Consider the following 23,608-nt stretch of genomic DNA (forward strand, 5'->3'; position numbering starts at 1 on the left):
CCAGCAAACTTGCAGCTACTCCAAAAGAAAGAGCATAAATAGTAACAAAAAGTATTTTTTTACTAATGTTTGTAGGAGAAAATACAGCTGCCTGCAAGTGCTTCATTGAACTTGATTGACAAGTGCTATGCACTGGCATTGTTGGGTGCTGTTGTCACAGTTTCTACGAAACTCGCTGCGATTATCGTCGGTTTTGACACGTAAACTCAACGTTTGGCAACTTTCTTACTAATATCTAGTATTATGCGCAATATAACAAAGCAAAAGTGTATCGGGGTTACCTTTCATCCAGTCTACAACTTGCTTAGGCGTCCACTTCGTGATCGGGTCCATGACTTCTTCAGTTGAGAAGAAGATACAAAATATTTTGGCGACCCTGTTTGAGGAAGAGTTGAGTGTCCGTTTGGCTGTCACATCCTTAAGATGGATTTGTGTTGTTTCGTTCAGGCTGTGCGTCTTAATATTACAAACAAGTCGCACGAGACGAATAGGAGCAGGATTGAAATCCCCCACATTACAAGTTCTCCCGAGCGTGTGTGACCGGCGCTGCCTTCACGGACATGTAGTAAAAATGTTAACAACACCGTGACCCAGGAGCAGTTGTTAGAGCCTTTCATTTGTATAACCACTGTAATATTGATTATTCAACTGAATATACCACACTCATGCAATATGTAGCGTTGACCATAAAACTAGTCAGTTTATTTGATGTGTTTGAAATCGGTTGCTTTTGAGTTTCCGAGGAACACCAAACACTTCGTAGTGACGTTTGCAAAGTATTCATTCACCGGTCTTATTTAAAACAGGTTTGCTCAACTTGATCTTTTTTTTATATTCAATTTCACAATGCATGCAATTCATTATAAAACACGCTAATGCTTGCATAATTTTAACGAACTTTCTGAGAAATCTTATTCAACGCAAGTAGTGTTAAATACGTGTGTTTATCAACATATAATGTACTTGATGCAGCTTACGTTGCAACACTGACCAAGTGGATACTATGATATTTACATTACATTAAGAACAAAAAAATAACGAGGATAATATCGTCTCAACCGCAGCACTGACAGAAATGTGTGAAAAAGGTTTACTACTACCCTCTGCTGGTAGGCAAGCGTCCCCATTTGTGAAAAGAAAGACAGACGTTGGTATATAATTACAAGCGTTGGTGGCTATGGTGGTACTTGTTTCCTCTTTTTAAAACTTAAAAATGTAGCTCTTTATTTTCAGAAATCTGCACATTGCCCATTGTATTTTTATTACTACATTTTACTTTCTGTAGATAAATGTACTTTGTACACTTTTGTCAATAGTATCGGATTTTTTTTCTACCTCCCGAATAAAAGCACGTCAAACTTTAACAGTTGTTGACATTTTCAGAAACTTATTAGGACAGTTTTGCATGCACGCCCTATCGTGATGCAACATTTATTTCTGACTCAATACATAAAGTACATTTCTGGCATTGTCTATTACATAAAGACTAATAATCATCAAAATAAATAAAGGTAGGCAAACTGGATATTATTCATTTGGCTAAATAGATAAGATATGAAGAGCTAATGATGTTGTTGCAATGCACATGAATGGTTTGCTCGATATACATTAAACAGATTAACTGTTCAAAACAGATTGTCACATCACACTAATACATCATCATTCTAAATGTCATCCAACATTTCAAAAGAGGTCAGGAAATTAAGAGTGGGTGTCAAATGTATGGATTACAGCATTTGCATACACAGATAATATTCAATATTAGGCATCCTCACGCAAAAAAAAAAAAAAAAAAATCATAATTGTTCTGAATTTGGGCTCAAAAAAAGAACAAATTGTTGCACATTTTACATTTGGTACACACTCATGAGCCAATACAGTATATACAGTGAGTTAACATCTCCAATTGTAAACAAAAAGCGCTTGTTCTGTAATCAGAGGTAAAATGTCAACATTGTATTGCAAATAATAGGTTAATACAAATTTATAAAACATGTTCAATGGTAAAATTACATGTTTGTCATTTCATTTGTGGTACTGACAGGCCGGGCATGAAGGTACTCAAGGACAAAGATCTGTAAAATCTTGTTGAGGTTTTCTATGGTCACATGGTCCAGGTTCTGCTCATTGTCATCAAACGTGTGCCACACAACAGGGAATGTCGAGGGAATTAGATGAAGGATGCGGACACCTGACAAGAAGCAAATGAAGAGGGTTAATCAAGACATTAAGCCAGGGGTCACCAACGTGGTGCCCACGGGCACCAGGTAGCCCCCAAAGATCACATGAGTAGCCTGCAGGACTGTTCTGCAGATAGCTTACAAGTAACAGAACATTGGTGATTTTCTATGCATTTTACAAACAATTATACATGTATTACATTCACATTACATATTGCACCTGATTTACATGTTTAATACAGCTGTTCTTTATTTTTTGTGATAAATCATGAACATGATCGATGTCTTCACATAAAGTGGTAGCCCGTCTTACTCAGTACCATATAAGTAGCTCTCAGTTTCAAAAAGTTTAAACCAACATATTTGAGTAGCCTATCATGTGTGTATACCTCTGTTCAGGAATGGTATATGATCATCTTGAATTGCGCCAACACGTCGATCTGGCCAGAAATATTCCACCTCGTCAGGATGATTTCCAAGGTGATTCAACGAATGTAGACGTTTTTCTGGCCATAAAAGGGAAAATGCATCAGTGTACACAGTCATGGGACTTAATTTGAGGAGCAACTTTATAATTTTGCAGACCATTTTTTGCGTGTTAACTCCAGAGACCTGAAGCAACTGCTTTTATTGAACAATAATAGTATTATGACATGATGAATATGAATAATATGATTATGATCATAATCGTTCTTATGATTATAGTTGTGCCACAATTGCGCGGGTCTATAGGTGACCTTGGGCGAGAGGCAGGTTACACCCTAGAATAGTCACCAATCAACCAGGGCATATCCAGACAAATAATCATTCACTCTCCAGTTCAGATATATAGACAATTTAGTGTGTGTATATGAATATGTATTTGTGTGTGTTTAGAAATGTAACAGTTTTAACAAACAATCATTTACTGTAGATACCCTTTTTAATTTCAAGTTGTCCACATGTTTGTAATCAGAGCTCCTCACCAATAAATATGATCATGACGTTGTCCTCCATAAGTAATTGTCATCTTGTTGAATCAAAGTAAACATTTGTTTTTACTTTGTAAAACAATGGTGGACATATGTGCTGATTTTCTGGCATATTACAGACAAAACCATTGTCAATACACTATTCATTTATTTTGTGTCTTTTTTAGGCTATCAATTTAAAATAGAAATATCAATTCGATCTGATTCAACAATTAATCCACAAAATAATTAAAATATTTGTTTATACTGTGATCTATATGGTATTTATTTAATAAATGTGTCTATGTGCAAAAAAAAAAAAAGATGTGATAGATGTGACAACAGCAATGTTTCTCCAATGGTCTCTGGCTGAACCAGTGTGGTGGCTTACTAATTTAAACTATATATTGCATTGTTTATTACTGGATGTTACAAGGGACCAAAAACAGAACAATGCAGTCTTTTGAATTACCTATGTTCCGCAACCAGGAGAGCCATTGCATTGTGGCAGGGAACTGGTTACCAAAGCGTGGACTCGGGGCCCCAATAAGGTCCAACAACACAAGCAAATCCTGGAGAAGAAGCAACATAAGTTTATTTCTTATTGCACACACGATTCAACCACCACTGATGTTTTGTTATAGCGATAAAGCTTTCCATTTGGAAGTACTGTATGGTCGAATGTTTCAACCTTGGTTTTCAAAATTTAGCAAAATACGCTAAAACACACACTTTAATTTTGGGGAAAAACTATCATGGTCAAGCAAAATCAAGGTTGAATACTTCAGAATTCCTTCCAACATAAAAAGAAATCAATAACTAATCAATAATAACAACTATCAGCAATTCAACGTAGAATTTTAAGGCTTCTGCAAGAAAAAAAAAAAATGTCAGAAAAAGTCTCCAAGAACATTTGAACGTGGACTGACTCACATTTAACACAAGTTTGAATGTGCCACATACCCACTTGAAAGATGTCTAAAGTATACCACTTTTTTATCTGGGTCAAATTTTTTTTTGAAACATATGTCATATTATTGGAGGGAAAAGTTGTGAAAAGGTTCATGTTGGTCTCACTGTTCTCGTACAAACCTTTAAATATGTATACCACTGCGAATAGCGTGTTGTGTGCAAGCGTGTATGTATTTGCACATGTGAGGGTCAGGGTTCAACATTTGGCGAAAAGAGACACACCATTCCATCCAGTTGATTGGTATCTGTATCTGGAGGATGCGGGGTGGATGCCATCTTCTGTGCTAAGTGACGAGAGCCATACAAAGAGTCAAGAGGAGTCCAGTGGTGGAGAGCTTCCTCGCCATCGAAGAAAATCAATTGCAAGGTCAGGTTCGGGAGGGAGGCCTAAAAAAAGTCAGCAGTTAGTTGCAGCACCACTTTAGATTCTAAATGCTTTGCTGTCCTCTAGCGGAAGTATTTTGTATCTTTTTGCACTGGGAAACCCCAAAGTAGATGTTGCTTTGTTACAGGATAAACGCATTGATTGCATGAAAGGTGGAAGGGTACATTTTTAATAGTACTTTTTCACTCTGATGTCTTTGTTCACTAAGAGGGTCGAATTTTATAGACATTGGATTTTGTTTTAATGCTGCTGAATGTTGACTAATACTTAATTGTTAATGATAAAAAAGGCACTTTTTAAAAATCAGCATAATTTGGTGCCAATCGAAATAGGATGTGTTTTGTTTTGATCCAGGCTTCATAAGGTCATCAGGGATATGCACTCTGAAAGTAAACGTATTTGCATTCAATGGAATTTCTCTTCCCTTTGGACATTTTTGATAGACGGCTAAACCCGATAGACACGTATTTTAGCTGATCTCTGGCTGACATAGGACTTGTCTCTGTCCATTCAATAGAATGGGCAGACATACTGCTCAAGCAAAGGGCAACGGAGTAGGCTGCTTGCATGCTAAGTGTGTTCTGCTTTAGAGCCGTGTTTTGAATTACTGTATACCGCATAAAGCGGCTTGCAAAAATATTGGTACCAGTTGAACTTTTCTTTCTTTTTTTCGTTTTATAACCACAGAAGTAAATGGTTTCTCATTTGCTAGACAAACACAAATGTGCGCATACTGTTTTTATGAATGGAAAAGATTCAGATTTTCTTTTATTTCAACCACATTCATAGCAAATTTCACAATTGCATTCCAGCCTATTACAGCCAGAGCTCGAGTCTGAATATTTTTGCACATTTTTAGATTTGTATTAGAAAAAAAAAACAAGTACAATGTTCCTTTCCCCACACAATTCTGCCCCAAGCGAAATTTATAAATTTGTAACTTGACAAAATCATGCCATTGACATATTGTGCAACTATAACAATATGTCTTCCAGTCTACATTTTGTGTGCAATATGTCCATATAAATTTTGGTTCATTTCTTCAAGGAGCAGATGGGATTTCTCACATTTTTTGTACTAGGTCATACTGATGGCATATAAGAGGTTAAATTCTTCCACCCTTAAATCAGTCAATCATGTAATTATGGATATTCTTCATGCACTGGGGTGCAATTGTGATGGAATAGAAAAGAGCCTTTATCCAAACTGTTCCTACAATTCATTTTTTTTGGGCCTCCTTATCCCTTTCACTCCCGTTGGGACAATGCGCCCAACAATTTTTCAAAAAATGACTGTGGGTATAGAAATGGTAGTAATAAGATGAAATGGCATCCCAGCATTTCATTAGACACCTATCTCCATATTCTAGTGGCATTTGGCAACTTTTCCATACACAACAAGTCATTGCTGGGCCCACTGTTAATAAGGCAGCTTGTGTTGTACAATTTCTTGTAAATTAATGATCTAGTACCGCGGAAAAATATTAATATGTGCTACATATGTGTGTTACTGTTGATTACACTAATTACTATGTATGTTAGGCGTGATCATTTTTCACTTCTCTGGCACATTTATATTATTATTATTATTATTATTATTATTATTATTATTATTATTATTATTATTATTATTATTGTTGTTGTTGTTGTTGTTATTGTTGTTGTTATTATTATTAAATATACATGGGACAAAAATCCCAGGGCCTGTACCCTAATCTATGGAATTGAGAATTTTTAAACTAATTTTCCAAGTATCCTAGGCCTATAAACAAGTAAAACACGCCATAAGTTTTTTTTTTTTTCAGGAAAAAAAAAGAAAAAAGAAAACAAAGAACAGGTAGTGAAAGGGTTTAGCCACATACAGTACCTTTTGATTTTTCAGCTCTTCGTCGAGTGCGCGTGCCAGTTCTAGCATCATAGCGCAGGGCACAGCAGAATCTGTGGCACCCAAAAACTCCTGACCGTAATGGTTAGGGAAGTACTTCGAGTCGTAGTGACAGGCCAGGACCAGGCGGCGTTTGGCTGATGGGTTAAGGGTAGCAATGATGTTGGTGAAGGGCAATGGCCCGTAAGGTGTCATTGAAGTGAACCCATCCTCCGCTACTTCCCAGCCTGCTCCTAGGGAACTCAGGGTTGCTTTAAGATGCTGAAAAACATAAACAATAGGTTCAGTATAAGTATTTTTACTATTAAGACAACACATGAAAAATCGGGTTTCTTTTTTTATATCAGCAACAGGTTTTATTTCTGAAATTTACATTGTGTACAGCAGCAAACTGTATTTTATTATCTTGAAGCAAAGCTAAATGTATTATTTATTATTATTTTTTTTTAAAGAGCTTATACGCTTCCCTTTCTCATAAACATATGGCATAATCGTGGTCTGTAATTCATTTTTAGCTTGGTTGCAGTAGCTTAGCAATAGGCTATGGTTTTATGGCGTTATATTTGTGCCACAATTACGCGCGCGCGGAAAAAAAATTTGAGCGTTGAAAATAATGTCCATCTCTGCTCAGATTAATTATTTTTAAAAGCTGTGAATAAAATTAGAACCTGTTCAGCACAGTGCCAGTAAGTACACCCACAGTATGTACGTACATTGTTTTTTTTTGTTTTTTTTTAAATTTTGTTGTGATTGCATGTGTCAAATGCAGCACAAGAAACGCTACAGTGGTTTTTGAGGCATTATTGTCCAGATCTCGGATTATGTTTCAATTTTTGTCATAGTTGTGATGGTCAAACTCACCTGTTGCACTGCCTGGCTGCCAGGAGAACCTGGATTCCTGGTAACAAGCAATGGCCTTAGGTCTCTTTGCCACATTTGTGTGAGGTCTGTGTGTGACAGGGCCGTCTGGATCTCATTAGGCGTGAGTGTGACTGCTTGGTGCTGTAACTGAAAAAGAGCAGAGTGTTCTTGTTTAGATTCGTTGTGTCTACAGTTGTGTACAGTTCCTTCTAGCTTGATTAATATTGTATATTGTTTGTAAAACAACATGGTAAAGAATATCCAAAGAGTGTGTCGTTGCACTGATGCCTGTTTCCAAGTGCCTATGAAAAGTGTTGGGGTCCTCAATATTTAGACCCAGGGGCATATCGAGCACACGAGTTACCTATTTGTTGTCCTCAATCCCTTGTCAAGGGCTAAAACCACCCTTCAATTAGCACACTTCAGTGCACAGTTAACCGCCCCAATCAATGCACATGCAGGAGGTCAGCTATCCATCCATCCATTTTCTACCGATCATCTGGGGCCAGGTCTCGGGTCAGCAGGTTTCCTCATCCAAGCCATTGTCCAGCTCCTCTGGATCGATCCCCAGGTGTTCTCAGACCAGTCAAGAGACATAGTCTCTCCAGCATGTCCTGGGTCCTTTCCGGGACTTATCTCCATGCAAACGCTACACAGATGGCATGTACAATATGTTCATCTCCATAACTTAGTGTTTTAATCATTCATTTCTTCTGGGTGTATTTGTAAATTTGTTTATCAAATTTACTAATCTTGTGGCTTGCACATTGCAATAGCTATTGTTTGTTACTTGTTGTGCTAGAATGCATTATCAGCTTGTTTCATTCGATTCTGGTCAACATCTATCAATTGACTAGGATAGCTACATATGCTACCAGAAGTGTTGAAAGTGGCCTTAAAGGACAAGGGCATAGTATAGGAAGTGCTTTATTTGTCTATGTAAATGTTGTAAATGTACTCAAGTTCACCATTGTTATTAATTGTTAATTTATTTTTGGGTTTACATGCTAATCTGTATCTGCTTAAAACACGCACAAGATACACTCACTGCCATACATTGAAGTCTGAAACTCCATATTAGATTCTCTTCTTTCCTTCTTGTGTTTTTTTTTTTGTGGTTATATTTAAGAAAAAAAAAAGAAATTGGCTGGTGATTGGCTGGCAAGAAGTCCAGGGTGTCACCCGCTTAAAGCCCAAAGACGGCTGGGATAGGCACCAGCAAGCTGGCGAACCTAGTGAGGATACGCGGCTGAAGAAAATGAATGGATGGATGGAAAAAAATCATGTCATGTTTTGTTGTCTTCATGTATTCATTTTAAAATGTTTTTCAATACAGAAAGTACATTTTATTTTAGTTGTAATTTTTGTTGCTGTTTTAAAAGAAAAGGACATACCATTTTAAATACTACACTATTACAGCATGTGACACCACTGCCTGTGATAAATGATCCTTGGACCATTTAGCTGTACCCCTTCAATGCTTGTATTTGAGTAGTAGAGTATAATCACTAGAACAAAAAGTTCAATGTGACTCTGCTACATATACAGACCGAGCACATAAAACACCTGCTAATGGTAAGTATGCAGCACAAAGTCAATTAAGCGGATGCATATGAACAGTGAATATATCAAGGTAACCAAAATAGTAGAAACACCTTTCTATCTAAATCAAATTTCATCAATATAATGCTATAATACTGATATCAATAAACCTAGTTAATACTGTAGCTTCTCTGCTGTTTTAATTAAAACAATACAGCAATCCCATCGCATTGTACCTTATGGCTGTTGAGTGTTCGATTGACTAAGAAAGAAAGCTCATCGGTAACTGTCTAAGTTTGTTCTGTGAGTGCTAAAATACAGTCATGGGTTAAGAAAACATATTGATCCTCTGATTGCAGTGGTTCACTTGGGATTGCTTTCAAAGTTCATGCTGCACAGAAGCAAGGTTGTCTTGGAAACAGACATTTAAAACTGAGCAGGCCAAACACAAACCATCTGTTTTAAACTGATTCACCTTCTCTACTATTTATTACCAGTCATAATATCTAAAGTACAGCACAAATTATATATATATTTTTCCTAATAGCTGGAATGCAAAATGAGTGAAAAAATGTACCATAGGTAATGAATAAGGATGTTGTATGTGTAAAATGTGAATATTTTTTAAGAGATTACGTTGGAAAGTGGGAATTTTCAAAATCATTGCCAATGGAAACTGAACAAGACGAACATTTTGAATGTTGAATAGAAGCAATGTTGTTAGCTGTTGTGCTTTCTATTGCCAATATAAAATACATGCTTTAATTGGCTCAATTAAAGCTGTGAAACACCCTATGCACACGCCCATAATGTTTTGACGTGACGCGACGAGCAGAATTGTTCCTCATAGTTTGATCTCCAAAGGTATGTCCTTTCATTGACGTGTCCGAAAACCAGTTTGTACTTTGGAAAGTCCTGCTCCGGTTTTGAAATTACAACGTAGCATACAGTGCAATGTACACCATTATTATGTGGTTGCTCACACTACGACATTTTCCTGCAAAGAGCTGGGGCTCACTGAACCCTTAAAGGGTTAAGTGGGGTCCACTTGAGATCTATAAATACCAAGCCCAGCAATTGGAAGATCAATGATGATGGCAGTGCTGCCATAGCAACTACATGCAGGCTAAAACCACAAGAACATGACAAACAGGATTGTTAAAGTATAATCACGTAGGCCATGTTTTGCTTGAATGTTAAACACACCATTGAGGATTTGTTTGGTTCTCATTTTTATCATACATGACAACAACAATATGAATAATACATTAATAGCATTATTACGTGAATAACTAAACATCTCAAAAACAATCCCTCAAACATCATCGATGGTTGAGATGTTATAATTAGCATTTTTTAAAAAGTTTATTTCTAGAATGTGAATGATCCGATATTGTATTCTGTTACCAAAACAAAGACTACTTTTCAGAAGCGCTCAATGTATTTGGCTATAGCCGTATGATCTCAGGATTCGTTTATTTATTGGCTTACCTTTTCGTCTGTCCATGGAATTCCATAAGCGGAGTAAATAAATGGTACCCAGAAGGCAATAGTGGCAAAACAACGCATTGTGGAAGAGCTGCGGCCCCACACAGCCATCTTTTCAGCGGATTTCTTTTTCTCTGCCTCGCACACTTCAGATCATGTGAAAGGCAGTAAGGACAGGGAGCGCTCGTAATGATCTGCTGTGTGCGTGCGTGCGCGCGCGTGTGCGTGCGCCTGGAACTACTCGTTGAGGAATTTACCGATAGGGGTTGTTTACCTTATTGTTGCCTGATGTAAACTTCGATAACTGTACTCTACTCTATTTAATCCTCAAACCACACGTGTCTTATTTTATTCAAATTATTCTGAATATATATATTCATATTCTGTATGTATATTGTCATTTTTTAAAAACAAATCTCCAAATGATTATCGTTTTTTAAATAAAGGGTGGATACGCAACAACAAATGTGAAAACAAATAAAGTTTACCAAGGAACGAAAAACAAAATGAAAATTTACAAACAGCCAGACTGTGTACCACGTGGTATGATAGCCACGTGATTAAACCGGAAGTCTGTTGAGCTTGTGTGCGCTTCCCCACACACTGGACTACTGTTCCGTAGTTAAACCATTTGGCGTAAAATGGAAGTAGAATTAGCGATGGCTGAGGAAGTGGACTTATTGAAGGCACAGCTAGAAGAGAAAGAGAAAGACATTGCTGCTCTTAAGAACAAATTGGCCGCATTCGAAAAGGTACAGTGTCTTTGTGACTGCCAGTCATCCAGTTAAGTTTTATTTGCAATGATTGTCAACAGATCTTTGCAAACGATGCTATTTCCCGTTCTGCAATCTATCTTTTTACATTTGTACGTCACTCTATCCCTGTCTGCCAATGTATCAAAACATATAAATATCATGGAATCATCCATTTAAAAACTTGAGCTCTACACACGAATATTTTTAAGAGATTTTAAAGCCAATGAAAATCCAAAGTGCAATATCTCAGCAAATTGGACCATTTTGGTCTAGGATTATCTCCTGATAGTTCTGATTGCTTAAGGGAGGGCTGTCAAACTCGTTTAAACTTGCAGGCTGCATGGAGGAAAATATAATCCCAAGTGGCCCGGACCAATAAAATCAAGGTGTGTGTTTATATAACTTTAAAATAACTTAAAATGTATTATTCTTTTTAATACTGTCTAAAATAGTACAAGTACAAAGTAGGTATTAATCTTAAAACTTTATGAATGAATCCTAAAACATTTCAGGTTCTTCATTTATTGAAACAAAATTTCTCTCTCTCTCTCTCTCTCTCTCTATATATATATATATATATATATATATATATATATATATATATATATATATATATATATATATATATGTATGTATACACACACACACACATTTTTATATTACAAAATCATCTCGCGGGTCGGATTAAACCCATTTGCGGGCCAGAAACGGCCCGCAGGCTGTATCTTTGACACCCTTGGATTAAGGGATCTGGCAGGAATGGCCAAACTTTCACTCCAAAACTTTCCTTATGTATTTTTTGATTGTTGTGGCTCTAGAAAATGGTTGGATTTTCAGTTTTCTCAATTTGATTTTGATAAATCAGTATCAATTCTCAAAACGCCCTGTTCTAGTCAACTATACAGCCACACCTCCCTCACTCTTCCAATGTGGGTGTCACTGGAGGAACCGACCTGAATTTGTCCATTCAACAAGTGTACGTATTGTCAAAAGATGAAAACGTATGGTCTCAAATGAGTAAATTGTTAAATCCGCACAACCTGCATGAAGGGCAGCAGCATAAACTTCTACATGACACCAAGAAGCATTTTTAAAAAACACAGAACCAATAAAGTTTCTTTTGTAGTTGAGCTCCTGAAATAAGTGAATGTATCTGCGATATCTAATAAAGATTCACTTGCTGTAGTGATGTGGTATTTGAAAGCAAGGCACTTATTGCAATGTACAGTGTTAAACTAATTATTTTTTTCCCCTTTTCTTGAAGAACAAGGCTTTAGTACCACGACTAATTGACAGAGTGACTCCACTTACGCCTCTAAAACCCAAAGCATTTCTCTCCAATGAAGACATCATGAGGTACAGCAGGCAGCTCCTCCTACCTGAGTTGGGTATGCAAGGTAACAATTTCTCTATGCACAACAGGGAACGAGTATGGCACGACACAAAAAAAAATCAGTGAGGTCTTCATTTGTCCACAGGACAGCTAAACTTGTTCAAGACATCTGTACTGATTGTGGGTTGTGGAGGACTGGGCTGCCCTCTCGCTCAGTATCTAGCTGCAGCAGGTGTTGGTAGGTACTTTGATTTAAATTTTACCAAAGCAAACATTTGTCCCAGTTAGGCTCTGAATTTGTGTAATATAAAATAAAATGCACGTTAAAACCAAGGTTAAGAGATAAGGCTTGCATTTACTAGCCTAATTTACTCCAACAATGTTCATTACAAGAGATGCATAACTATATATTACCAGTCAAAAGGAAATATTCTAATTGTATACTGTATTCCAGTATAGCAATCAGACATTATAAATATTAACATATTATGAACATTATAAATATTCATGAAATTATTTGGTGAATAAAAAATGGTAATCATAGCAGAATATTTTATTATCTAAATTCTTCAATGTGTATATAACAGCTTTGCACATCTTTGTATTCCCTTTCCGCTTTTTTGTATTAGGGATGTCGAGTATATACATTTTTCAGACCTATACCAATACAAGTACTCAACTCTTGAGTAATCAAAACAGATGACAAGTTTCGACAAGTTATGGTTCGTTTTTGTTTTTTGGAGAAATTTTGTCCCACTCACTCGGACCTACACAAAATTTCCCCTCTATACTGTTTTCCAATACAGCATTTTCTTTTAAATATGCATGAAATTAATGGCAATTTCCCATTACTCTCATTTGTAGTTTTTAGGTCCCTTTTAACCCTTCAGGCTCAAATTTTTTTTTTTTTTTTCAAATGTCTAAAAAAATGCCTCAAACAATATTAATGTGGAATACCGAGGGGACTCATATTGTTGTTGCAAATTTGCAATGCCTGCCTGGAGAGTTAAAAAAAAAAAAAAAAAAGACCCCAACAGACCTGTCAAAACTGTTATTAGTTGCCATGGTGACTGCTGATACCTTCAAATAGGTATCGGTAATTGCCCATACCTAATGTGGATAATACTTTATAATTTTAAATGACTTACAATTCTCAGATGTGCATTAACAAGAGCTAATAGTTTGAATTTATTGACAACATATTTAAGTGACTGTGAATTTGAAAGTGTTTCCAAACTTTTGACTAGTCTTATAAGTATAAACTCTATATGAGGTCAAAACAATAGATTATAAATTGTAACAGGGCAAATATGGGAGGTGTAACGCAATCTATTTTTGAGCATTCTTTACTTTTCTCTTGTTGCTCTTTTAACACCACTTGTTGATGCTGATGTTTCTTTCGGAGTTTAAAAAAAAGCCAGAGAATGTTAATCCCTTGAGGCTGAGCTAAAGTCACACGAGTTACGATGAAGTCTTGCACATTATGCTGACATCTTGTGTTTCATCTTGCAGGACAACTATAAAAACATAAAAAAAAAGTTTTGTATTTACTGGGATGTCTATTTTACTGAATATTTGACCGCAGGGTGTTTGACCTCAGAGGATCTGCTGTGATTTTTGCAAAGCATATATCACTGTTTTGCATTGTTCATCATTGCTATTAGGCATTAGAATTGATTTATTCTGTGTGTGTTTCTCCACAGGGCGTCTGGGACTACTTGACTATGATGAGGTGGAGCTCAGTAATCTTCATAGACAAGTGCTACATGGCGAGGAGAACCAGGGTCAGTCTAAAGCGCTGTCTGCGGCCAACGCAGTCCTAAGGTAATGTGTGTGCCTTGCACAGTCACATTAATTTCTGTCAAATGCACATCTGCCAGCTATTTTACAATTCACATGATGTTCAAAAAATTAAAACAGAAAAACAAACTTTGAAAATGTAGTTCTCAAATGAGGAAGTTGCTATTTAGGTAATTGTATGAGTAAATATTGCACACTTGGTGAAAAGAGCATAATTGAACTGTTGTGACCCTGATGGTCTCTGTGTAATTTATACAGGCGCTTTCCAGTCTCACCACCAGTTATATTTGGGTGTGTATTTGAATCCAGACTGCAAATATTGTGTAAACATGCTATTTCAGAGGCAGCTTGTTTTAGTGCCTCTTCTTGCCCCCCACTGCGGTTTGTATGTGCACGGGTTGGCGTTCACCACATGAGGGTACCATTTTACCAGTAAGGAGCCAGAACCACACAGACAGCAGCTTTCATCTATAGTAGAACCGTTGACTATAATTTATTCAAATATTTCATGACCTCAGATTTGTTTGGATTTAAGAATCTAATCTTACAGGAAATGTTGAAAGTGAGTAAATGCATTCAATGATCAACGTATCACATCAACATTCTGTCCTCGCTACGTTTCGAGATAAATAAGTTATAATTAATAAGGAACTCCTCCAATAATGACACCTGTTGGCGATTCTTCCCCTATACACACTTTTAGCACTGTAGGTACTTTAAAGTTGTAAAACAAAAACATCAAAGACATAAAAATATTTATATGCTGCCGCAAAATAAAATACAACAAAGGTAAATCGCTTAACTTGACTAAAGCGCGATATAATGCGAGGGTAGACAAGCATGCTAACAGTCGCGAGCTAACACGCTATTCGCTAGCTCAATGCTAATCGCTAGCTCGATGCTACTTGCCGTATTAACACTTGCCATAAGTGTCATCTTCGTGATACAAACATTCAAACAATATCCCCAACAAATGTGTAAAACTCTGCGCATAACATAACAACAATATACAAACGTACAGGCTGTGCTTGGTTCATGGCTTGAGGACACAAAATCGTAGCCACTCATGCATTGCTTTCGGCCGCGATGACAAACAGGAAGCGCTCAATGCAACAAGCTCCGGTCGCCTTTCACAATAAACTTAACTTTTTATACAGACAAATGAAACAGCTCTGTAATCATAGATACGCTAGGATGGTTCATAAGGAGCCAAAACAAACTTGACTGTATTTTAAAGTCAGGCATTTTTAAAGTAAAAACAAAAAAAATTCCCAAATGCTGTGCAAATTAAAAAAATAAAACTGCCGCTAAAATCTGTGGTAGAATGTCAGCACCAGTAAGGCCTTCCTTGGTTAAATGCGATCAGAAGCAATAACCGACTTTACATTTACAGCCTAAATCCCAGTATTTGTTCAACACAATTGTGTATTTTTCCCCCAATGGTGTATTCTCTCCTTTTCTATCATTTGTCTTGGCTGCAAATGTGTATGATGTGTGTGTTTTTTTTTTTTTTTTTAATAATAATAATTATTTTTTTTTTATCTGTCAGATTCCATTCTCTTATTATTGCCACATCAGGGCCCTTGGAATCAGTTGTGCTGACTGATGTAGCTAAAACTACATCAGCAACGAGACTCTATTTCTAACCTGTCAAACATCGCATTTGTCCTCACACAGCCAGCAAATTATTTCATCACTTTTACATCCCCATTGGTCGAAGAACAGCTTTTGGAATAGCAAAACAGATCTGTAGCCATCTGGGCCCATTAATAATGTCCCAAAAATATGGCCCATCACTGATCAAAATAAGATGGAAAAGATACCAAACTAATTGAGTATGGGGAGGTAGAAGACTGATTGAGATTTTCAGTATTTGCCATTTTGCTGTGTTAATTTGTACTTTTGAATATAACCTCACAGGTTGAACTCAACTGTAGAGTGTATACCTTACCACCTACAACTTTCACCTGAAAACGCCTTGCAACTTATTCAACAGTATCCTTTTCACTCAAGTTTTGGTGATTTGTGCAGTACAGTATATTGTTTTACATGCCCTGACTTCACTGACTTCATATATGACATTGTGGCTGATTGTTCAGACAATGTACCCACTCGTTATCTTGTCAATGATGCCTGCGTACTGAGTGGCAAGCCTCTCGTATCAGCGAGCGCCCTCAGAATGGAGGGGCAGGTAAGACATTTTAATCTCGCACATCACCGTCCTTCACAGCCTTTTGTGTTGTCTCCATAGTTGACCGTATTAAACTACAATGGAGGCCCTTGCTACAGATGTCTCTACCCAGTACCCCCTCCTCCTGAGACAGTGACAAATTGTTCTGATGGAGGGGTGTTAGGAGTGGGTAAGTTGAGCCTCTTTCCCAGAAGCCATTAGCTGTGTACAGACTCGCCTTTCTCCGCCGTCTCCTGCCTTTTAAATAATGCTTGTTTGTAAAATGTTCCACTTATCTTTAAGTTCCAGGCATAATGGGCTGCTTTCAAGCATTGGAGGTCCTCAAGATTGCCTCTGGACATGGCTGTATCCAAACTGTGACATAAAATAATATTGCTGCTGTACATTTCAGCCTTGAGGCCCCAAAATGTAATCATTATATTCAGAAAGAATGCCCCTTATAAATATAAAATCCTGCCACAACAATATGCACATTATTTGTCTGGCAAAAACAGACTGCTGTGAAAAATATTTGTGTTAAGTGAATCCAGACTATACAAGTCAGGGATCATATAAACAATTAAGTCGACTTTATTTTTCATTAAAACACTAACGTTATTCATAAACATCAAGTTAAAAGTTCATTTCGGTTTAGGTATTGGCAGAGCCACTTTTTTAAGCAGTGTTGTCAGCATATATTGAATGTAACTAATCAACTTGTAGTATTAATTCATTTATACAGTACAGTGGGAAGTGGAACCAAATGTTCTCAACCTTACAGTAACATAGACACACATTCCAGCATAGTATGATTTCAGCAGACAAGTGACACATGATACTTTTTTTAAATGAAAAAAAAAAAACTGGGATTTATTAAAAATGAAATAATTTGAGCTCGATTTGCCAGCAATTGTATGCTGTTGCAGGTTGCACAGGGACAGAATAAATCACTGCAACTTAGGCCAGCCTAGCTGCCACCTTATTGGTGGAGTATATTGGTGGAGAAACTTAGTGTGTCTTTAGTTATGTAAATTAGCACACATTGTTGGATGTTTACACACCCATTAAGGTGCAACAAATAAATATTTTGTTAAAATGTGGCAAAACCGAGCAAATTTAAGGTGTTTTGAGCCTGTGACTAACCAAAAAAATTGCCTTGTGTTTCTTTATTTGTTTATCTTTTAATTACAAAGCATTTTACTTAAACACGCATATCAGCTTCCTGTGGTCAGCAACTTGTGATTTTTGATGCTCAAAGTGCCAGGTTCAGGTCTATCAGGTTACGACCCAAGCAGTCAGGATGTGGAGTCTGTGGGGAAGAGCCCAGCGTAACCCAGCTTGTTGATTACGAAGCCTTCTGTGGGTCTACTGCAACAGATAAGGTTGACCAAGCACAAATTGCCGTTTTTTTATAACCATTGATTAAATGTAGTTATTAACCTAATGCAGAGTACAATTTAGTTGTTGTTTTTTTTCAGTGTCGCAGACTCAACCTTCTCTCCAGAGATCAGAGGATCACAGTGCAGGTGGTAAACTTTTTGCCAGAGCATCCCTCCTATTAAGTCATGTTTATTCAACCATTACTCATAATGTTCTCTCAGGGTTCATGAAAATTGATTACCTGATTGCACCAAGCACTCACAGGAAGCAATCTAAAATGGGCTAGTAAATTTTCCACAGAAAAGAATAACACACTGTTTGGCATTTTTAGTGTTGCGTGTGGGTTTGTGCGTGCTCATGACTGCACAATTTGAACTTTTAAACACTCATTAACACAGAGATGTAGATCACAGTAGTATTTGCCAAGAGCTCCATTTAGGAGCAGTTTTAACTCTAATGATTTTAGGAAAAAGCTATTCAAATAATTGATATGCTATGAGCCAAACCCAAGCAATACTTTCCTTAAATTACTTGCTAGTCGTTGACATTTCTCTATTTAGGAGTAAGGTATAAATACATTTTCCTCTTCTTCTTCTTCTTCGTTTAAAAAAAAAAACACTCGCTCGTAATGATTTGGGTAACTCATGTTTGTTTTATTTTATATCCAGGATTACAAATCCATTGTGGACAATGCAGAGCCCCATCTCCTGTTAGATGTGCGCCCTCTTGTGGAGGTGAACATATGCCATTTACCCACCTCACTCAGTATCCTTCTGGAGCACGGAAACAAAATTTGTCGACCTGATGCGACATTATCTTCATGTGGTTATTGTCCTGACATTGTTGCCAGACATACCTCTCTCGAGTTTAGAAGAGAGAAAAAGTGAACATATGCAGTTACTCCAGGAGCGCATTGGCCAATTGAAACAGCAGATGGTTGGTGTCTGCTGTCCTTCAGGTAACATGACAAAACGTTTGCTTTATCCGTACGTCGTCTGAAACCAATCAGTATATTCCCAATGCTACGCTGGCTGCACATTTTTGAACATTAGTAGAAAATTGCTATGTATAGTGGCACGATTTGTGTGTCAGTCTCACAGTTCAGAGGTCCCGGATTCCATTCCAGCTCCGGCCCTAGCGGGTTTTCTCTGGGCCCTCCAGTTTCCTCCCATTTTCCAAAAACATGTATGGATGGTATATTCCAAACTCTTAAGTTGCACTGAGGTGTGATTGTAGTTGGCTGACAACCAGCTCAGGGTGTTACCCGTCAATTGCCAGAAGATGGCCAGGATAGGCACCAACACGCAAGCGACCTTAGTGAGGATAAGTAGCTAAAGAAAATAGATGGATATACATACATGCACACACACACACACACCTATATATATATATATATATATATATATATATATATATATATATATATATATATATATATATATATATATATATATATGCACACTTTCTTTAAATTTTGTGTTTACACAAACACATATGTGAATCAACACAAAAATTAATGACATTTCATGGAACAATTTTTAAACCATAAATTGTTGTTTTTGATCTGACGTGTGGTCTACGCAGTAACACATACAGTAACTAATCCCTAAAACATGAGAAATACAGACCTGACTGCAAAACCAGCATCTTTAGGTTGAACATGATATGTGTACAAACTTTGTTGTTCCCTATAGTTCTTATAAAGATCCACAGGAATGTAATTCTGTCACCAAAAGTATTTCTGTGGTTTCTTCCAGTTTATGTGATTTGCAAGTTGGGCAACGACTCCCAGAAGGCTGTGCAAATTCTGGGGAAGATGAGTGGATCAGAAGTAGACAATATTGCAGTGAAAGATATCTCTGGAGGCCTGATGGCGTGGGCGCAAAGGATAGACTCAAAGTTCCCACAGTATTAACCTCATGTTACCTGTATATGTGTTTACTCAAAAATAAACCCTTATCTTTTTGTTCTTGTGTTTTTGTTTATGACCCTTTAAAATAGAAGGTCCTAGTGAGATCTTCAGGAAAACAGTTACCAAACAGATAAGGTCCCCCTTGTTTGCCTTTCATGTCTCCCCGATAAAGTTCACTCGATGGACGTCGCTCTAGGTATTACGTTATAATTATACATGTCCACGTGTTGCCAAAATGGGCCAGCGACCTACTATCTCCACGCTGCCCTCCTTCATTTCCATTCCAGGCGATCTCATGAAGGATAATCAGTTACGCATAAGAGTAAAGCCTAATTAATTTGCATAGCACTGACACCCACATACCTTCCTTTAGCGAGTGTTGTCTTGTCAAGTTTCTTATGAACTTTTTTTCCTCGAAGAGAATAAAACGTGAAATAACGGGGGAAATATTTGCGCATGCGTATTGCGGTTTGCTCCTCGGTGGCGCCATAGTTCCACAGAGTCTGTAGTTCTACGTTTTGCAGTCTAGCTCTTAAGTCTTACTGCACGGACCTACAAAAAGACTACAAATCCCAGCGAGCGCCAGACTTTTCCCTTAGTAGTGTAGCAGGGGAGCAGTCACAGCTGGAAGGATAATAAGATGCGCATGAATTTACTACAGTATCTGAAACAACGATCCGGGAAAAATAGATGGACGGCCAGAGCGAGCCATTACTCAGATTTTTGTTTTGGTGTTTGTTTTATGTAAGTTGGCCTTTCCTCGACGATTTGCTGCCAAGTGCAAGTTAAACTTGAATCGCCGCTTTCCGCAGTTGATGGAGATTCAAAGTTTGCTCAGTCCACTCGCATTGGAAAGAAATGCGCCCTTCGCTGACTGTGAAGGTAACGTATCACATTTGAAACAACATCCAAGGAGACGTTTGCTGTTGTAAATGCAACAAGTTTCACCGAAGCGAAACGTTCGCTTGACGAGCAGATTTCAAGCTTGTGTAACTTATTAAGTTGTTGCCGTGTACTCTCGGTTTGTGTTTTGCCATTATATCAGTACAAGTCGGGAGGTTTACACGTTTCCAAACTGTTATTCCAGATGTTAATCACTTAAACTCCTTTACACATGGGAAAAGTGTTCCTTAGACTTTATTTTACGATGCTATTGTTTTCATGCATACTGTACGGCCCGAAGCTCACCAGAGCTTTCCACCATCCGTTATTACAGTTGAGTTCCGCGAAAACATATTTAATTGGATTGGCTGCAAGTTAACGAAGACCTATTTTTATGCGGAGCTGTAAGAAGTAACTTGATGTGGTTAATTGTTCCGAAGCGTCGCTGTGTATTTATAAATACAATCTAATGAAGTAAAAAACAATGTCTTTGGGCAGTACTGTACTTCTCAAACTTTTTACACCGACCCACAACTACATACTTCGCCGGTGAAGTCAGAATAATAACAGTAAATAAAAACAATAACAATCAAGTACAGCAGTATACTTATAGTAGTCACAAGCGTCCATCAAAAAACAGGCAAATGTTTCATTACGAAAAATATGTATTAAATACTACCGGTTAAACATTTCAACGTTATGTGTAACTCCAATGCTACACATTAATAAATGTTTTTTTTTTCCCTCAAATGTTCGTAAAAGTAAATATTATATTCAATTAGTGTGTCGCACTTAAAAGTTAAACATCAATGTAATAAATCTTAATGATTGAATGCAAATACATTGTACCTAACAGATAAATCCAACTGAACTGTACTTTGAAATGTACTTTACTGGGTTCAAAACGTTTAAAACATTCAAAAAATATGTACAGTTTAAATTTTTAATTCTATGACTTTTGTATACAGTACTTCCAAAGTGGGGGCATTAAAAATCTCTGCTCTAGGGTTAAGCATACTTTTTGAGTATTTACACATATTGCATAATATTACATGTGAAAGATTAGTGATGCTAAAATAATGAACCCTCGTTCTTGTGTGTAGATCTTTGCTTTGTTTAAATTACAAACATGTTAATGTTTGTGTTTTCGGTGACAGGCTTCCTGTGGTCAGAGTGGATCAGTGACTTCAATAAAGGCAAGGAACACCGCTTCACAATATGGCATTTATTGCAGTGATATTTTAAAGACTCACCCCATCTTCTTTTTCAATCTTGTGAACAATTGTGTGAGCTCAGTTGGGACCAACGGCTTGCCCCCCGGTTTGTAATTCCAGGGTGACAGTGACACAGTGGAAAAGTATACAATGCTGACTCACTGAAAACTCATGAGTACCAAAAGTATTCCCCGCCATAAATCCTGTCACTGAACCCTCCAGTATTCAGCATTACACGTCGCCATTGGAAAAAAGCCAATGTCTGCCTCCTCTCCCCCGTCCTTACCTCGAGCCTTCCTCCACTCTCTCCATCCGCACCACCCGACCTTTCCACCCGCTTTGTCCCCAACCTCGACTGGACCGCTCTACACGCGGCTGTCTAACGGAAACCACAGTGTCCCGAGCCCCACCAACTCCCGTGGCTCTTTCCATGGGGTGTCTTTCCTGCTGCAAATTGGGTTGACCAGAGAGACGGTGAACCTGGAGGGCAGTGACTTATCACTGTCAGCTGTCAAGGACTTGGTGTGCTCTATTGTGGACCAAAAGGTAAGAATCACTTTTAAATCACTGTTTTTTCTTGTTACTTACATTGTCAGAATAATATCAAACGCTAACACCTGAAATTAAAAACTCCTCAAACACTTTCCTGCCCACAACAATTTGTGCAGCTATTCTGAAGGCAGTAGTGGACCAACATGCTGCATCAGCAACTGTGTGTTGTCAACTGACCATATTCATCTATTGAGGTGTTCCAAAACAAACATCTGGGCCTCCTGTCCTGAAACTGACAAAGCAGAATCACACACACATTATCGGTAGTGGACTGTCTTGGTCGTGACATTGCATATGCATTGCAGTGCTCTTCAAAGTTGCACAAACACACTTAATCATTCCTCTGCAGTTTTACCATTGCCAAAGATGTAATCAGGCTTGAAAATTCAAGTTTATACTGAATCTAGAGTGATCACTTCAGAGGCACCAGTTTCATCAGATTGATAATTTCCCTTGATTTTTAATTGAAAATTGAAAATAGTTTATTAGTACCTATGCGCATAATTAAGAACATGCTTTAGCTGCGTACATTTCTCATGGATCTATTTTTTTTCTTATGAGAATCCTAAATTAAAGAAATTTATGATATAGTTAAGATAAGGGCCAATGCATGAACTGATCAAATCTGAACCAAAAATGTTTTTGTCACATTTTAACTTTTATAACTGCCAAGTGGACAATGTAGAAATAGGCTCATTGTTGTACAGCCTAAATATAAAATGATTCGTTTTCTCTCTGTGACACGTTGTGGTTACCCAAGTGGAGAGGGAGTCTTGTTAATAGCAGTTGATGTCTTTGCTCCTGGGAAGTTCATATCTTCACATAAACACTAAACACAGCTGACTGTGTGCTGTGTACATTCTGTTCTGTTCTTTTTTTTTTTTTTTATTGTTCAGCAATATTGTAGAGAGCTGACTCAACAAAATGTGTGCGCCACTTTTTTCTATGTATCTTATTTTGCATGACCACACCGTTGCTTACCTTTTTGGTGGCAGTGCAAAAACACAAACACAAAGAAAAAAAGCTCCTGTTTTTGTCAAATAATTTCTTTTGATGTCTGCTAAACTGGCGGTCTGGTCTCGTGGATATGCCGATGGGATCATAACAGTCCACATTTTTGCGCAACCACTGAGGCACATTTCTTCAGAAGATTTTGTACAACCTTAGGGGCATTCCACTGGAGTGCAAAACAAAAAGATTTTATTCGTAGAAAACATATTCACAAAACAGATCCAACAAACAAACAAAAAGTTGGGGCAGGAGCCTATTTACCGCAATCTAGCTGTGACTGAAGAATTGTGCATCATTGTTATTTCTTGCCTGACATATAACTTCAGTTGCTAAATAG

The 23,608-nt window shown here is 37.4% G+C and overlaps 4 protein-coding genes across 5 annotated transcripts in view; 2 read left to right on the forward strand and 2 right to left on the reverse strand.

The window, feature by feature from the left end:
- Positions 1-524, reverse strand: part of LOC148413069 (connector enhancer of kinase suppressor of ras 3-like) — a 46,041-nt gene extending 45,517 nt beyond the window's left edge. Inside the window, exon 1 of the mRNA XM_088432609.1 lies at positions 282-524. Within this exon, the coding sequence (XP_088288735.1) occupies positions 282-333 (52 nt within the window). The 5' untranslated portion in view covers positions 334-524. The remainder of the gene's footprint in view (positions 1-281) is intronic.
- Positions 525-1,387: 863 nt separating this feature from the next.
- On the reverse strand, positions 1,388-10,464 carry qpct (glutaminyl-peptide cyclotransferase). The gene is made up of 7 exons (XM_088433388.1): positions 10,266-10,464; positions 7,233-7,379; positions 6,354-6,632; positions 4,325-4,489; positions 3,603-3,702; positions 2,570-2,686; positions 1,388-2,191 (listed from the first exon to the last, which is right to left on the reverse strand). The coding sequence occupies exons 1-7, from the start codon at positions 10,371-10,373 to the stop codon at positions 2,010-2,012; spliced, it is 1,098 nt and encodes a 365-aa protein (XP_088289514.1). The 5' UTR covers positions 10,374-10,464; the 3' UTR covers positions 1,388-2,009.
- Positions 10,465-10,843: 379 nt separating this feature from the next.
- Positions 10,844-19,665, forward strand: mocs3 (molybdenum cofactor synthesis 3). Of its 2 annotated transcripts, none has more exons than XM_088433385.1 (13): positions 10,844-11,014; positions 12,282-12,414; positions 12,496-12,588; positions 14,054-14,174; positions 16,071-16,145; positions 16,224-16,341; positions 16,402-16,510; positions 16,624-16,686; positions 17,539-17,702; positions 17,799-17,846; positions 18,369-18,465; positions 18,551-18,658; positions 19,458-19,665. In XM_088433385.1, exons 1-13 carry the CDS (start codon positions 10,904-10,906, stop codon positions 19,613-19,615), a joined length of 1,398 nt encoding a protein of 465 aa, XP_088289511.1. In that variant the 5' UTR covers positions 10,844-10,903; the 3' UTR covers positions 19,616-19,665. The 2 variants fall into 2 exon arrangements, with proteins under 2 accessions (XP_088289511.1, XP_088289512.1); XM_088433386.1 differs by having other exon boundaries at positions 12,282-12,405.
- Positions 19,666-20,242: 577 nt separating this feature from the next.
- prkd3 (protein kinase D3) overlaps positions 20,243-23,608 on the forward strand; it is a 41,088-nt gene continuing 37,722 nt past the window's right edge. The window contains exons 1-2 of the mRNA XM_088433380.1: positions 20,243-20,494; positions 21,652-22,254. Coding sequence (XP_088289506.1) covers positions 21,967-22,254 — 288 coding nt within the window. The 5' untranslated portion in view covers positions 20,243-20,494; positions 21,652-21,966. The remainder of the gene's footprint in view (positions 20,495-21,651; positions 22,255-23,608) is intronic.

Source organism: Hippichthys cyanospilos, chromosome 14 (assembly GCF_059441005.1).
Source record: "Hippichthys cyanospilos isolate Australia breed blue-spotted pipefish chromosome 14, RoL_Hcya_1.0, whole genome shotgun sequence".
In the NCBI taxonomy this organism is placed as follows: Eukaryota; Metazoa; Chordata; class Actinopteri; order Syngnathiformes; family Syngnathidae; genus Hippichthys; species Hippichthys cyanospilos.